The sequence below is a fragment of the Pieris napi genome, chromosome 10 (assembly GCF_905475465.1).
Source record: "Pieris napi chromosome 10, ilPieNapi1.2, whole genome shotgun sequence".
Lineage (NCBI taxonomy): Eukaryota > Metazoa > Arthropoda > Insecta > Lepidoptera > Pieridae > Pieris > Pieris napi.
In genome coordinates, this window is record NC_062243.1 from 11,419,256 (window position 1) to 11,435,017 (window position 15,762).

Consider the following 15,762-nt stretch of genomic DNA (forward strand, 5'->3'; position numbering starts at 1 on the left):
CCGAGGAGACTTTTTGTATCGAAGACGTCGCTATATGTATGTACATGATCTCAGGAAACTAGTTCGAATATGACTCATTTAACAGGGATGAAATCGCGGGAAACAAAACTATAGAGTTTTAAACAAGTATAACTCTGTATTAACTCTAAGTTTATGGTCAAAGTCTATGACATGGTTAGGTCCACAGATTAGCCACGGTGTGCGCTGACATTTGTGTCGTAAATAATGATTATTGACGGCAATAGCACGTGGATGGGCTTATAAGCATCGTGTTTTGGTAGATTAAACCGTACTTTAAAAGGCACGATCTTTGCGAAGAAACTTTGGAGTTGACATACTTGCTCCAAATAGTATTACTTCTAATTTCTTTGTTTACGATTAATAATACTTTTTATTTGACTTATTGGTTATCGTAAATAGATTACAAGTGACTAAAACACCGAGTTCAATTTCAATTCAAGATAGTGAAAAAGAGACAGACAGAATTTTGTCTGTGATGTTTTTTAACTTGTATACATAATCTTTGCATGGGAATGACTGAGTCCTACGCGCAATATACAAAGTAAATAGATTTGTTTATTAATGAAAGTACCAAAAATCGACAACATTTGCTCAATTCAATGTTTTTGTGAGCAATATTTTAAGTTATTATTGGTTCGATAACAGCTCGGACGCTGACCGACCTTCACACTTCACGTTGCCTGCGCCTGCGACTGCATGACCTCGTACGTCTCAAGCTGACCAGCTAACACAACTATAAACGACTTCATACACGACTTAAATACAAATCACTGATTTAAGTTCCCCATATACTTGTAATCTATTTAATTGCCAAATGCATGAAGTCAAAAACAACTATTGGAAATCGAACACAGAAAATGCTGCCTGTCTACAGCAACAGAACAGACAGTGGTGGGTAAAATTATTAAAGTAATATTTTTATAATAAACAATCTATTGCTCCTAAGACTAGTTTTCACGTCAAGACACAAACTCAAAGGTGAAATATAAAACCTTCCTCAACTTTTCTAGTATAGCATATTGAATAGCTATCGTATTTGAAAAGTAATGATATAATTTTGTATGAAAACTTATGAAGTGCTTCATAAGCATATACGAAAGTAAACGGAAGAAAGAACAACCATAGATTAGAATACGTGTATCTATAAATAATATGAACTATAAATTGTATGAAACGTCAATACTCTAGTGCCACAGAGTATCGCGTATTGACAGCTGTCAATTGAAATTATCGTATTGACTTATACTTATTTATTTATTAAAGTTCACCACGTCATATATAATCTACCGTATATGTTACAAGCTATCTTTTCTAAAATTCATGACAATTATAAATGTTACAAAAAAATTAAACGTAAATATAATAAAAGTACAATCAAAATATTACACTTCCAATTTTAGATTTTACTATTAGCTATTTGCTTAGCAATTAGTAATAGCGGATTAGATATCAGATAATATACCATGCTTTTAAAAAAAATAATCATAGATCAATAGTGGCGCTACAACATTTATGGGTCTGTGCATCAGATTTCTGTGTCTGTTTCATGATCATTTTTTAATCTAATAGGCAAGTAGTTAGTCGACTTGTTGGGTCTAAGGCAAGCCGGTTTCCTCACGATGTTTTCCTTCACCGTTGGAGCGAATGCTAAATGCGCCCATAGAAAGAAAGTCCATTGGTGCACAGCCGAGGATCGAAGGATCGAACCTACGATCTCAGGGATGAGAGTCACACTGAAGCCACTAGGCCAACATTGCTCACATATACATATACTTGCCGAAACTACAGTATATTCATGCTAAGGTTGATAATTAATATATAAATCATCCGCCACATTTAAAAAAATCACATTTATTTATTTTTTTATTTTTTATTCTTGTTTGCATTTTAGTGAACTAGAAAACCGCGACACAAAAGTTACCTTAGAATATTGTAGTATAGGTCTGGCCGAAGAGTGTCCATTGCAGTCACTAAATAATTCAAAGAAAACTATTTGGGTCATTGTTTTTGTTTCTATAACAAAAGAATGGAACATGTCTGCATAACTCGACTACATTTTTCTTTTACGAGTTATTCCTGGCGCAGACTTGTTGACTATTTTCAAACAAAAAGTTATAGCATGAATTAAGTTTGGTGGCGGTTTTTTGTATGGATGTTCAGATACGTAAACACTTTAGATAAATGAAACACTTTGTTTGAAGCCGGGTAACGACTGGCTTTAATTGTTTAAAACGTGAGCTTATAACTTAGATAACATTAGGGGTATTGGGGGTTGCGATGCTGGATTAACAAATAACTAACTTGATTTATTTAAGGGTTCATTAATCTAACTAAATTACAATTATGTCATTGGACATTATCGGAAACGAGAATGTTAAAATACAATTTATGAGTGTGGTAAAAACTAAAGGGCTTATATTGGCTTCAAGTGTGCGATGATTGTTTACATTTTTTTTATGCTTCTAATAATTTACTATATATATGTCACTTACAATAATAATTTATTTACAAGAATATGGCACAACAATGTTATGGTGGTACAATCAAAAGTTCGCATATTCTGCCACACATAATGGCATACAAATTTGTCTTAAAAGAAATTTATATAAAAGTTATATACATTATGAGTCATTTCAATTCTTATATTATTTGTAGAGATAAAATATCACATTATTATAATATATTATTACGTTATCAAATTTATATAATTTATAATGTTTCACGCAAATAATTAATAGAATAATATTTTTTTCCAAAAATAGTACATTAAGTAGATTTTTAAAAACTCGTTTTATGTTTTTGGTAAATTATTGTAAACTTTGATTGCCATACAAAAGCCAATTTCTCTTGTCTTCTTCGACAGATGTGTATTCCCGCTGACATAAAAATATTTATGTTATTGTGAACGAATAAGGATATTTCTATAATACAGCTACATACAAGGAAGAGATAACTTAGCTCATGTTAGGTTACATAACTCATGTCGTGTATGAATTTTGAGAAGTTCTTTAATCTTATTTTGAAAAGGTGATCCTAATACATGAAAACTGTCGTAACTAGCTTTTAGGTAATCTGTCAATATTACAACAAGAAGACAGCACAATGTCATTATTATATAATGTATTGCATATCTGTAGTTATTTAAGTGTAACTAAAAATATACGTAAATATAAAATCTTTTCAAAAGTTTTAATACTAATGTAAACACTTTCAATTGGGTGTCGTGTTATCGAGTTCGCATCCAAAAACCTTTGTAAAATTTAAAATTTTGATTTGTCTACCTGGAACATTCAGAATTTAACTTTCAAAATAATAAACAGATTGCTTAGAGGTTGAAGATAGCGTCCTGCGTCAGTCGACACTCGTCAAGCGTCGGGCCACGTGATAAGTGGTCTGATTAAAAAAAATCGTATTATCTTGCCCCTACCAAACCGTAAAAAAACTCCGCCAGTGTGACATCATAATCAACAAGATCACCTAAAGCCAACAAACAAGGTAAATCTGTAATTACATCGTAGATAGAACTAGAATTATCTGGCGCTAGCCATAAACAGGCTAGCCATTTTGATCCAATGCGTCATCCGTCTCACGCGCTGTTTTTTTCAATATTGGCACTACTGGTCGTGGGAATATAAAGGTCGCGCATAACAAATGTAACGTAAATCAAACCTTATCGTATAAAAGATTTAAGACATATCGTTTTTAAAATTATCTTTTTATTGTTCAAATTACTATTGTTTTAATTAGATATACTTTTTGTTATAAAATTATAAAACAGAATACTTTGTCTGAACACGATAATCTCAGGAACTTCGAATTGAGTTTGAATATTATTTTATATAGCCTGTCACTAGCGTTAATAGCGTCTTAGTATAATATAGCGGCTATAAACATCTCAGTTATTAAGAGATCTAATTAAATAATTGATATTATTAATTACAGAAATGGATTTCATCTTTCTTTGGCTAGTGACTTTTGTGCTAGGTTTCTGGATAAACAAAAAACTTAGGCAATGGAAGAATCTTCCGCCAGGGCCTTGGGGCTTCCCAATTGTCGGGTATCTACCGTTCTTCGACCGCAACAGCCCTCACTTAACCCTAACAAAGCTGGCTAGGGAATACGGTCCGATCTATTCAATTAAGATGGGGAGTATTCCTGCTGTGGTCCTTTCGGACCACAAACTAATTAGGGAGGCCTTCGCTAAAGAGGAGTTTTCTGGTCGTGCCCCTTTGTACCTGACTCACGGCATCATGAAAGGCAATGGTAAGAACGGTTACTTAATTACAATTGGATTGTTTTCTGTCAGTTGACAAAATTAAATGTATAAATAGAAAATGCCGGAGTGGATTTAAATCGAGAGACAAGTCGACGCCGCGTTCCGTTAACATATGATTCCTCAATAGCGTCTCTAGACTAACACGCTTTGATATGCGACATGATACGTCATGATAAGTCATGATGCGTCATGATATTACGTTCGTATGTCGACTAATAATCAAACGCAAAATCAGCAGAATTTTTCAAATTCCGTCAGCAAAAATCAACCTCTGGGATCTCTCATTCGAATTATTCGCGAATATAACAGAATAAACTCTACTTATCCAGAGCTTGATAAATTCAGTTATTCAGTTGATAGACATCAATTTAAAAAAAATTTAAGTAGGTACCTATCTGGTACCTAATCCGCCATACCATAATTCTCATGTATTGTAGAATAGATAGATATGCATTTTGCATTATGTATGATGTGGTGAACTTTAATAAATAAACGCCGGTACCCTTCTCCGCCTGTCGTTTTAAATTCCATTTATACTTGAGAGTAAACAAGTTACGCACTTGCTATACTTATGACGTCAATTTGTTACTTATGACGTACAATTTGTGGAATGAAATACGAAAACATGAATGAAAATATCGAGAGAATGTTTTGTTTTCTAATTTACGATCTTAGCTAAGTTTTAAAACAATTGCGACTTCTTCAATACACGAGTCCCCTTGTGAGTTGTGTGGGAGGAAGTTGCATGAACCTGGACTGGCGCCTTCTTAAATTCTCATGTCATTTTCACACACGTATATCCATTTTCTAAAACACATTCATAACTATCCGATTGTCCTGACTTGAACATTTTTATTTATTTACAAAAACATCCATTATTAGTAAGCCAATACGATAATATCGAAGAAATAAAATAGATGTGTGAAGTTTGAGAGCAGAACTAACATAAAATAAAAATACATTAACTACTTAGTGCGTAGTAGATGCCCGGCTTTTTATTTTTTTAGAAGGATTGTCACCCCTAAACGAGACAAACATGTTTAATAAAACCACATTAACAAGTGCGCGGTATATTATGTATATGACGAATGCTGTTTATAGTAGATCAGATGAATAAAATAGGTTCTGTCGATGACTAATAATTAGTTTGCTTAAGGTATCATTTGCGCTGAGGGTGCTCTGTGGAAAGATCAACGCAAGCTGATAACAACATGGCTTAAAAGTTTCGGTATGAGCAAGCACAGCCCTGCGCGCGATAGATTGGAGTCCAGAATCGCTTCTGGCGTTAACGAGTTGATACAAGTGAGTATCGATAATTGAGCATTTTTCATTCAATTGTGTAAATCGATGTATGAATCGAGTTAAGTATGACGTATTGACCCGAGCTGCAACGATCGGCTCTGTACTCTGTAATTAATAGAATAGAATATTTTTATATGCATTTGTCGCACTCCTAAACAAGACTGCTATTACTCAAACTCAAAATATCTTTATTCATATAGGTAAACAAGTACAATTATGAACGTCAAAAAAGAAGTTAAACTAATTGTAAATTTAAATTTACTACCAGTTCGCAAGTCAAGGGCGTAGATCGGGTAAGAAGAACTAACAAGAAATTTTCCGTCACTCTTTTTAATCGCTAAGTTTTGTGTTACAATTTGTTTTAACCGAAGCAAATCAATCCCAAGGATTAGGATCATTTAATTGATCGTGAAAATTTATAAAAAGCTTTATTGATTAATTTTCGTTTAACGAGGGCTTTGAATTTATTGAGTGATAATTCTTAAAATAATAAAAACCACAGTTTCAAATGTAAACATATCATGATTTAGATTGTTATCTGTAAAATATATAAATAACAGAAACAACGTGTGTGTACTTATGTACACGCTTTAGAAGTTTTACTTCTTTGGTGTAACAAGATAAAAATATTTTCAAAAATTTTATTTTTCGCCTTTCGAGAAAAATTTGCTCTCGTCATTTTTCTCTAACGCGCCAATAGATGTACATAACTTCAAAAAAACTAAAATTTTGACTATAGCTAACGTCAGGGTGTCCTTTTTTTCTGACGGTATGCGCGCGCATCGTAAAATTTTACTCTCATAATATATCCCTAAAGCGCCAAAAGAAGTATAACTTCAAAAATATCATTATCATCAGCCATTCTTAGACGTAGGCGTCCTTCATCGTTCTCCTACTCGACATTTTGCATTTATTTGCAGCCTGCATGCTTGTTTTGTTCTACCGATGTCTCCATTCAAGTATCTTCAGGTCCATGTCTTTGTCCATGCGCGCTATATGATCCGCCCACCTCCAAAGTCAATCATGTTCGACACAACAATTTTTTTTCCTTAAGAGGTTGCCTGGATGAGATCGCTCGAAAGAGATAAGGCGTCCTTCGAAAGAGATAAGATATTATTTAACTATTATAATTTGTACTAATTTTTCTTAAAGTTGTGTTAAATTAGTAAAATAAATTTACGTTTTGAATGTTGTGGTCAGCGAAAAACTGAGAGCGGGGTAATACGTATACTCGTATTAAAAAAACGAGAAAAATAATTTATTGTTGTTAATGAGAATCATCGCACTTCAATGTATAAGAACTGTTAAATTTTTTCGATTTATAACAATGACAAGATAAGATTGTGTGATAAGGTAGAGTTTGTATCTACTTTGTAAACGGGATCCCGAATTATTTAATTTACACACATGTTTTGCTACTTGTATAGTTAATATACTACATATTTAAAACAAAAAATTAAACCCAATAAGTGGCGCTACAACCTTTTTAGGTCCGTCTGATTTTGTATCTGTTTCATGACCATTTGTCAATCTAATAGACCACTTTTTTGTTCGAGCGCATGTTAAACGTATACAATAAGTTAATTGGTGCACAGCCCGGGATCGAACCTACGACCTCAGGGATGAGAGTCGAACACTGAAGCCACCAGGTCAACACTGCCTAATATTTAGTATTTTAAAAATAACCCTTTCGTAAATTGCGTCTGTTCTGTATCGCTCGATAGCGGAATGTTTTCACTGTGGAGGAAGGATGTTGTGCGTTTCCTCGAACTAAAGGGATCCTAGACTTATAATAGATACCACTGGCCGGCCTGAAGGTCCCAATGGCTAAGGCCGGCAGTTGTTTATATCCTTAGCGATTGGAATTACGTTGTTATCGCGGTATGACGCCATCGTACTGATTGTGGTAACCTACAATCTAGGCTAGATTGTAACTTACCACTGAAAAATAGTTTACGATACTGCACAGAGTTTAAAGATTTTGTAGCTCTTGTAAACTTGGAAGTAAGTCATTATATATAAATTTATTTAATTACACTGAATATTTTTTATATAATGACAATACAAAATACTTGTCAAGATTTGTTTGGTCACGCTCTTGCTACAATTGGGTAACATAATACGATGCAATATTTAACGATAGCAAAAAATATAATATGTACTTTTCAAACAAATTTTTGGCCGCAAAAAACGTACTTTATTACCCGAACGACCTCTGCGTGATGACAAAAACCCAATGAATACTCGCAAAAACGGATGTAATTATTCAGAAATGATACCGCAAAAGTTGGTCACTAAAATTGTATGATATTAATTTTTAGTAAAATTTTTGTCAGATGCAATTTGTTTTGAGTTGTATAGTTATCCTATTTAATTCTAAAAGTTTATTGCCAATATTGAAAAAATATTGAATATGTAAATGTTTTTAGAATGTTAAAGAAGCGATTGGAAAGCCAATAGGTTTGACTGAAATGGTAACAAATTCTCTTGGGAATGTTATAAACGATATTATATTTGGGTACAAATATCCACATAATGATAAAACATGGATCTGGTTTAGACAAATACAAGAGGAAGGCTGCCACGAAATGGGTGTGGCTGGTGTTGTGAACTTTCTACCATTTCTACGGTAGGTGTTAATAACAGCTAAATACAAATACGTAGGTAATAAGCTTAATTTTGTTCATACTAATTGGAATTCTTAATTCAATTAATTATACAGTAACTATTAACAGAAGTCTCGTATGAAACCTGTTTATATCTTAATGCATTTTTTCCTATCCTTGAGATTTAATTTGTATGCGTTTAAATTGCGCTTACATTGTATGCGAAATTAATATAGATTTTTAACATAGGTTTTTCATGCCATCAATAAAAGTGACAATGGAGGTACTAACACGTGGGCAAGCACAGACCCACAAACTGTACGCCAGCATCATAGAAAAGCGTCGTAAGCTAATCGGGATCCCGCAACCGGAAAAGGCGTTCTATGCAGCGCACGATAACATGTTCAATGAACACCCACAAGGCCACATCAAATGCATAACCTACAGTAAACATTCATCTAACTCAGAGCATTATTTCGACCCAGACGTTCTTCACGCTTCCAAAGACGAATGCATTCTTGACAATTTTCTGAAAGAGCAAAAAAGGAGGTATGACGCAAGCGAAGAGTCTGCAAAATATATGACCGATGAACAATTGGTGTATCTTTTAGCGGATATGTTTGGGGCCGGGCTCGATACTACGTCAGTTACGATTGCTTGGTACTTTTTGTTTATGGCATTATATCCCGAAGTACAGGTACGTTAAGATTAAGGTAATTTTAGTAGCCTAGAAATTAAAGTATTTTACTGAGTTTGTTTTGAACCTTATGATTAAAGTTTGTAGATAAATCTTATTGCAATAAAAATACTTTATTATACACAATAACTGGATATATAGCTAAAATAAAGTGCACTAGGATTCCCTGTGTTGGGGGTAGCCAGTCTCTTCATTTTGACATGTTAACCGTACTTTACTTTGTGATTTACATAACACAAATTTATAATTAAACTATTTTTGCACAAGAATATTTTATGTATCAGCACAGGATAGGTTGACAAGATGTTGTTTTAGTTTGTTAGTGAATGGATTTTTGTGTGTAATAGGTTCAATGCGATTTTTAGGGGCTTCTTCTGGATATTTGAATACTTTCAGAATCAAAAAACTTTCCTGCCATATATTCTTATTTCTTTCACAATGTTTTGTATTGCACGTCATAAAACAACAATTTGAATTCCGAATTAATTTATAACAGAACATAGCCATTACACTAAGCCTTAACATGCACAGCCGTAGGATCTGTAATATATATATATATATATATATATATATATATATATATATATATATATATATATCAATATATTGGAATTATTGAATACAATTATTTATTTAAATTATTACTGGTATTCAATTTTGAATTTCACGTAAGATAATCGCGGCCTCTATATGAAGCTACAGCAGATTTAATTATCGAGATTTTCAGGACCATGTTCGCAAGGAAATTATGACTGTATGCCCTGATGAGTCTGAAATAGACCATGCAAAGCTTCCTTACTTGATGGCGACGATATGTGAAACACAACGAGTGCGCTCTATAGTTCCCGTCGGAATACCCCATGGTTGCGTTAAGGTATTTTTTACTTAGGACCCTTAATAGCCTATCAGGTACGCGATCAGGCAGATCTGTTGCCGTGAAGCTGTGCAGCAGGGGTGTGTCAAATCTCCCGTTTCCCTTGGGCTTGGCGTCTCCTACAGGGCTCCGGCGACAACTATTTAAAATAAATCAGTGGCGCTACAACCTTTTTAGGTCTGGGCCTCACATTTCTGAATCTGTTTAATCATTTGTCATAGGCAAGTAGGTGATCAGCCTCCTGTGCCAGACACGCCATCGACTTTTAGGGTCAAAGGAAAGCCGGTTTCCTCACGATGATTTCCTTCGCCTTCCTTGTGTTAAATGCGCACATAGAAAGAAAGTCTATTGGTGCACAGCCGGGGATTGAACCTACGACCTCAGAGATGAGAGTCGTTCGCTGAAGCCGCTAGGCCAACACTACTCTCAACTATTACTTCAGGAAACAAAATGGATGGAGAATATAAAACGTGGACTAAAGCTTTCACTATGTTTACCATTTGTACTTATTTCTTTTATAGATATGTCATCCAAAATCCTTCATATCTTAATGCATTTGTATAACAAAAAACTACGGGTTGCACTCCGGGAGTGCCGGCATAAGTGAAAACTTGAATATTAACGTTGTGCATTTTTGATATTTTGGAATGGATAGGGAATAATTTTGCATTAATTCCTTTAATTATGAGTATAAAAGTACTATCTGGTAGAATACAATATTTATTTTTTACGCTATCGTACACAAACATGACAATTTATATTACATTAAATACGCCGCGCCAGCTGTCTACTCTCCATCCGTCTTACGAATTTTCGATCAGGCCACGTGTCCTGACGCGAGTTTAACATTTTTTACCCATTCCAAAAAAAGTGTACAACGCCGCTATAGAAGTTTTCACTTCATAAGACAATACTTGGTTCATTATTCATTTAATTTTTATCTTTTGAGTTAAGTTTTGTCTAAGTCCCAGTGTAGTATTGATAGTAATCCTATATTTTAGGACACATATTTAGGTGACTATAGAATAGCCAAAGGTACTATGGTTGTACCCTTGCAATGGGCTGTACATATGGACCCCTCGTCTTGGGAAGAGCCAGAGAAATTTCAACCTTCGCGCTTTTTGGATGAAGACGGGAATTTATTAAAACCTCAAGAATTTATAGCCTTCCAAACAGGTATATCTATCATACTCAATGCTTGATACTGTTGATATTTAACTTTTAAAAAATATAAATATATGCAAACAGGCATCGCTAATGTAAAAGTTTCAGCAGCCTTACACAGCTTTTCCCACTTCGATATCAAGTTTTTGTACAAATTATATATAATATTAACTATAAACTTAAAAGTAAAACAAAATTGTTGAAATTGGCTTTTTGTAGACAGTATTAAGTCAATCCTTTTTAACTAAATCTTAGAGAATCAGAAAGTCTTATAGAGTACCTAAGCTGAGCGTTTCAGAAGTTTATGTGAACTTAGTATAATCGAATTTCATAAGTTCCCTATACTGTTGTTTAAGTTATTTTTTTTTATACACTGTATTAATTCTTCCAGATATTGATGTTATGCTTTTGTATTAAAAGCAGACTCATCTGATGTTAAGTGATACCGCCGCCCATGGACACTGACATTGCCAAAAGGCTCGCAAGTGCGTTGCCGGCCTTTCAAGAATTAGTACGCTCTTTTTTTGAAGGATTGACGTTATTGATGTAATCGTGTTTCTCTTGCGTCAAAATTCAAAGTAAGCGGTCCGGAGTTAATAGACTTTCTCGTGAACTAACATCATTTATAATATTTTGTTTTGTCAGGTAAACGAATGTGTCCTGGCGACGAGTTGTCTCGAATGATATCAGTTGGCCTCATTGCACGATTTTTCAAAACCTTCAAACTTCGACTCGCCTCTGACCCACCGACAGAGGAGGAAATGATGGGAAAAGTTGGATTGACTCTCTCTCCACCAGAAACCAAGTTTTTTTGCGATCTCATATAGATCGAAGTGTATGTAGTGAGAAGTAATAAAATGCATTTTTAAGAATCTTTTAATTTTATTTATAAAATTATCAATTGTAAACACTTTAAAAAAAGAGCAATATTTACAAAGCGGTACAATGGTAGTTTACTGTGTAAGTATTGAATTACGCCCTTGTAGGCGCTTTGTAAAAACTGTTTGACAACTGTATAAAGTAAATAATAAACCTATAGCGACAATTCACCGCTCTTAGACTAGTTGCTGGTTCTACGCTACCATGGAATGTTACTACGTATATTACTCATGATAGGTACATTATAAACTAGAAATGTATGCATTACAATACTAAATAGACACTAATTGATTCACACAGAACACAACATGAGATCACTCTCAACATTCAACACAATTAATAAATAACCTACAATTAAATGATAATTTGGTATAAAAAACTAGAGTTTAAAACTGAACTGAAACCTATCAAATTCATGAAATGATCGGCAACGATCTTACAGATCGGACAACTATAAATAATACTGTTGTAACAAACGAATAATAATCGCCGATGGGAATTTTCAGTTTAACTAAATTAAAGTTCGTTTTAATATTTAATTGAACACGTTATGCACAGCCTGGACTCTCGCCGCAGCGATGTCGTAACTTATCTTAATCTTAATTATATTTGTCATCGAATCGCTCTAAAACGAGTGATCTTGAATACTGGTGGGTGTGTGTCGGTAATTACAAGAAATCGCTTAGTGCGACCCGACATGGCGTAGATGTGGATGATCGGGAAAGCTCACGACCGGTGCCGCGGGCGCAGGCAGCGTGCGCGGAATAAACTTGACGCGGAAAGCTTGAGGCGAGATCGTCGCACCCACCGTGCCCTCCAGTGAAGGAAGTGCGTCACCAGGCTCCATTTTCACATCGAATTGGTGCATCATGCTCGCGAAGAACATGAACATTTCCATCCTGGCGAGTACGTCACCCAAGCACATGCGTCGTCCTACACCGAAGGGCATAAAGTATTCAGGTCGTTTGATTTTGCCACTGTCGTCAATGAATCTGCTAGGGTTGAACTTGTTTGGCTCATCCCAAAGATTAGGATCCATGTGTACGCAATTGATGAGAGGTACCACTTGAGAACCTGCTGGGATTCTGTAGCCGTTGAGATTGACATCCCTGTTAAAAATGTAATGGTTAGAATTCCAATTTTAAATTGATAAAAATGTCTAATCTGAAATTTACTGTATAATTTTATTTTATTTGTGAGAAAAGTTATATACTTACTTAGTTGGAGAGTGGGTAGTGGCCAAAGGCACGATGCTGGACATTCGCAAAGTCTCTAAAATAGCGGATTCCGTGTATACAAGACTGGGCATATCCTCGATAGTGGGCAGGCGGTCGCGGCCTATGATAGAGTCGAGTTCTTCGTGAACTTTCCTTTTCACATCAGGATTTCTTATCATAAACACAATCATCCACAGTAGAGATGACTTAATGGTTTCCATACCAGCAGAGAAAAGATCGCCGAGAATCTGTTTCAGCTGCAATTCTAAAAAAAAATTTAAAAATTAAATACCATTCAATAATACAGCTATATATTAAACCAACTAAGTTTCGTGAACTAACCGTGATCTCTTCCCTCGAACAGTTCTCCTTCGCGACCTTCAATTTTAGCCTTTTCAATTTCAATCAGATAAACATCGATAAGATCTCTCGCCTTGTTGATATCAAGAGTGCTGCGATGCTCATCTATCAACGTTTGGTAAAATTCGAACATTTCTTCACGATTCTTCGCCACCTTTTCTTGGACTTGAGCCTTTCCGGGTAGGTACTAAAAAGACAAGACTATAAGTAACGGCAAACAAAGATACTTTATTGATTAATAAGAAACTTTCTTACATTATATAATGGGACGTATTCTCCATAGTGAATTTCACCGAACAACCTCATGCCTTCGTCAATTAGGTGGTTAAGCCTCGCGAATCGTGCGTCACCGTGGCTGAATCGCACCGACATAGTTATGCCACAGATCACGTTTGATACGCCCAAAGCTAATAACGGATTTGCGTCTATTGGCACTCCATCAGCGCAGTGTAGGTTAATCATGAGCTCTTGCACTTCAGTCTAAAATAAAATATTGACGTTATTATAAAATACTTAATCATATTATTATTTTCGATTCAAGCTATAACATCTGAAGTGATCTTTATAAATAATATTTTAATTAGGATTTTATAGAACAATTGTAATTTTACTGTAAAACAAAAGTGAATCGCAATTTGTCGTTTTCGGTAATTTTTCATATACACACCTTAATTCTTTCCTCCATAATTCTTTTCCCATTTCCCATGTATGTCATGCCAAATTCACGTAGTTTTTCGTGCAAGAAACGCCGTTGATTTTTCCAGAGGCGACCCTCACTGTTAATAATACCTGAACAAGAAGGAGGGGGTTGAATATGTGGGCGGGCCTTGTGGGTACGGGAGGTCTTGCAAGACGCCCCGTGCGCATGTGCTTTCGTTATTACCGGCTTTATATATTAATCGTATCTATTAAATTTATTATAAAAATTTCGTGTATTGAGAAACAGATAAAGCAATACTTATTACACATTTAAAAATAGAATAAAAATTTCGAAATTATTGAGTGTGCGAAATAAATTTACAATATTTTTCATTTTTCAAATCTAAATAAAAATATAAAGATTATAAATTTTAAAATAAAATTAAGACTTACCGAGACCATCCAAAGTATGCATAAGAGGCGTACTAGGCCGCCCAGTAAATTCTTCACGTCGAAAGGCTTCTCTGATCAGCTTATAGTCACTTAGCACTACAGTCAGTTGATTTCCAAGACGTGCGGAGAATAGCGCTCCATAGCAGCGAGCCAGCTCCAGGAACGTCTTGTGACGGACTCCCACAAAAGGAAGGTAGCCTACAATAGGAGGACCCCACGGTCCAGGAGGGAGCTTGCGACTCTCACGCACTAGGCTCATCACCTGCATCACCAGAAATGCTACGCCGGCCGCTAGCATCAGGGGCAGGGTAGTCCGCGAAGTACAATATGTCACCACTTGCCACAGACCCCATAATATTTTTGAGTTCGATAAGATTGATAACATTTTGAATTATATTAAAAAAAAATCAGAACATAATATCGTGCGCGTTGCTATCGCGACAGTACGTAGGTAATATTGGTAATCGTATAGCGCGTGCAAACGTCGTAAGCGCACTGGCATGCCGCTGGCGTGGCCTTGCGAATAAATACGCGCGGGTGTCGCGCGCGCTGGTTCGTCCCACCGGCACTCCTCTCTCCGCTTTTGCGACGCGCGCGCTGCTACGAGCCGTAGCCCTACTAGTCTCGTAGCCGACATCTAAATGTAAAACTTTCATTTAAAACATTTACTTTAATTCACTTTATAGTTATTAGCTTTTTATATATTTAACAAGCTTGCAGAACTAAGCTCATGTTTTCACTTGAAGATCACAAACAATATGAGATATTGTGAAAATTTCTGTCTCACAAATCAAGTCAGTCAAGTTTCTCTACGATTGTAATATAGAATGGAATTATGCATATATGGCAGTTTTCTTTGTAGATCATACAATTGTAAAATTAATGCGCGTGTTTGTAGACTGTTTTATTACTGAAGTGGGACATAATAAGCGGTCAGTTTTATTTGGGGGTAAGAGGGGACCGGGGCGCGAGGTCACATTCAGATGATAAGATTAATAAATTGCGTAAGTTGGCGAAGCAAGGTGACGGCGGGTCGACGACTCGCAGTAGAGAGCCTTGGGAAGTTCTACGAGCTGTGACCTCTAAGCGACACTTGAATATGATTTCCAATACGCTTACCACACACATATTACGCTGGCTATTATTCCTTCCTTATTTTTCTATTGATACTCGACTGAAACAGAAAACGTGACCATGCATAATGTAAATCACTCGAGACGTGGTTAGGTCACAGTTTTTATATAAATACCGATAATTCTTGGTTTAATTTGCAT

General features: G+C 35.4%; 2 protein-coding genes across 3 annotated transcripts; one reads left to right on the top strand and one right to left on the bottom strand.

Annotated features, from left to right (window-relative positions):
- Nucleotides 1-3,358: 3,358 nt before the first annotated feature.
- LOC125052930 (cytochrome P450 306a1) lies at nt 3,359-11,812 on the top strand. 2 transcript variants are annotated; one of them, XM_047654015.1, is made up of 8 exons: nt 3,359-3,516; nt 3,964-4,284; nt 5,454-5,599; nt 8,029-8,228; nt 8,455-8,902; nt 9,630-9,776; nt 10,778-10,952; nt 11,586-11,812. In XM_047654015.1, exons 2-8 carry the CDS (start codon nt 3,966-3,968, stop codon nt 11,765-11,767), a joined length of 1,617 nt encoding a protein of 538 aa, XP_047509971.1. In that variant the 5' UTR covers nt 3,359-3,516; nt 3,964-3,965; the 3' UTR covers nt 11,768-11,812. The 2 variants fall into 2 exon arrangements, with proteins under 2 accessions (XP_047509971.1, XP_047509972.1); XM_047654016.1 differs by lacking the exon at nt 3,964-4,284.
- LOC125052929 (cytochrome P450 18a1) lies at nt 11,803-14,999 on the bottom strand. Its single transcript, XM_047654014.1, has 6 exons — nt 14,489-14,999; nt 14,064-14,185; nt 13,652-13,876; nt 13,379-13,583; nt 13,037-13,301; nt 11,803-12,928 (listed from the first exon to the last, which is right to left on the bottom strand). The coding sequence occupies exons 1-6, from the start codon at nt 14,871-14,873 to the stop codon at nt 12,502-12,504; spliced, it is 1,629 nt and encodes a 542-aa protein (XP_047509970.1). The 5' UTR covers nt 14,874-14,999; the 3' UTR covers nt 11,803-12,501.
- Between the last annotated feature and the right edge of the window lie 763 nt (nt 15,000-15,762).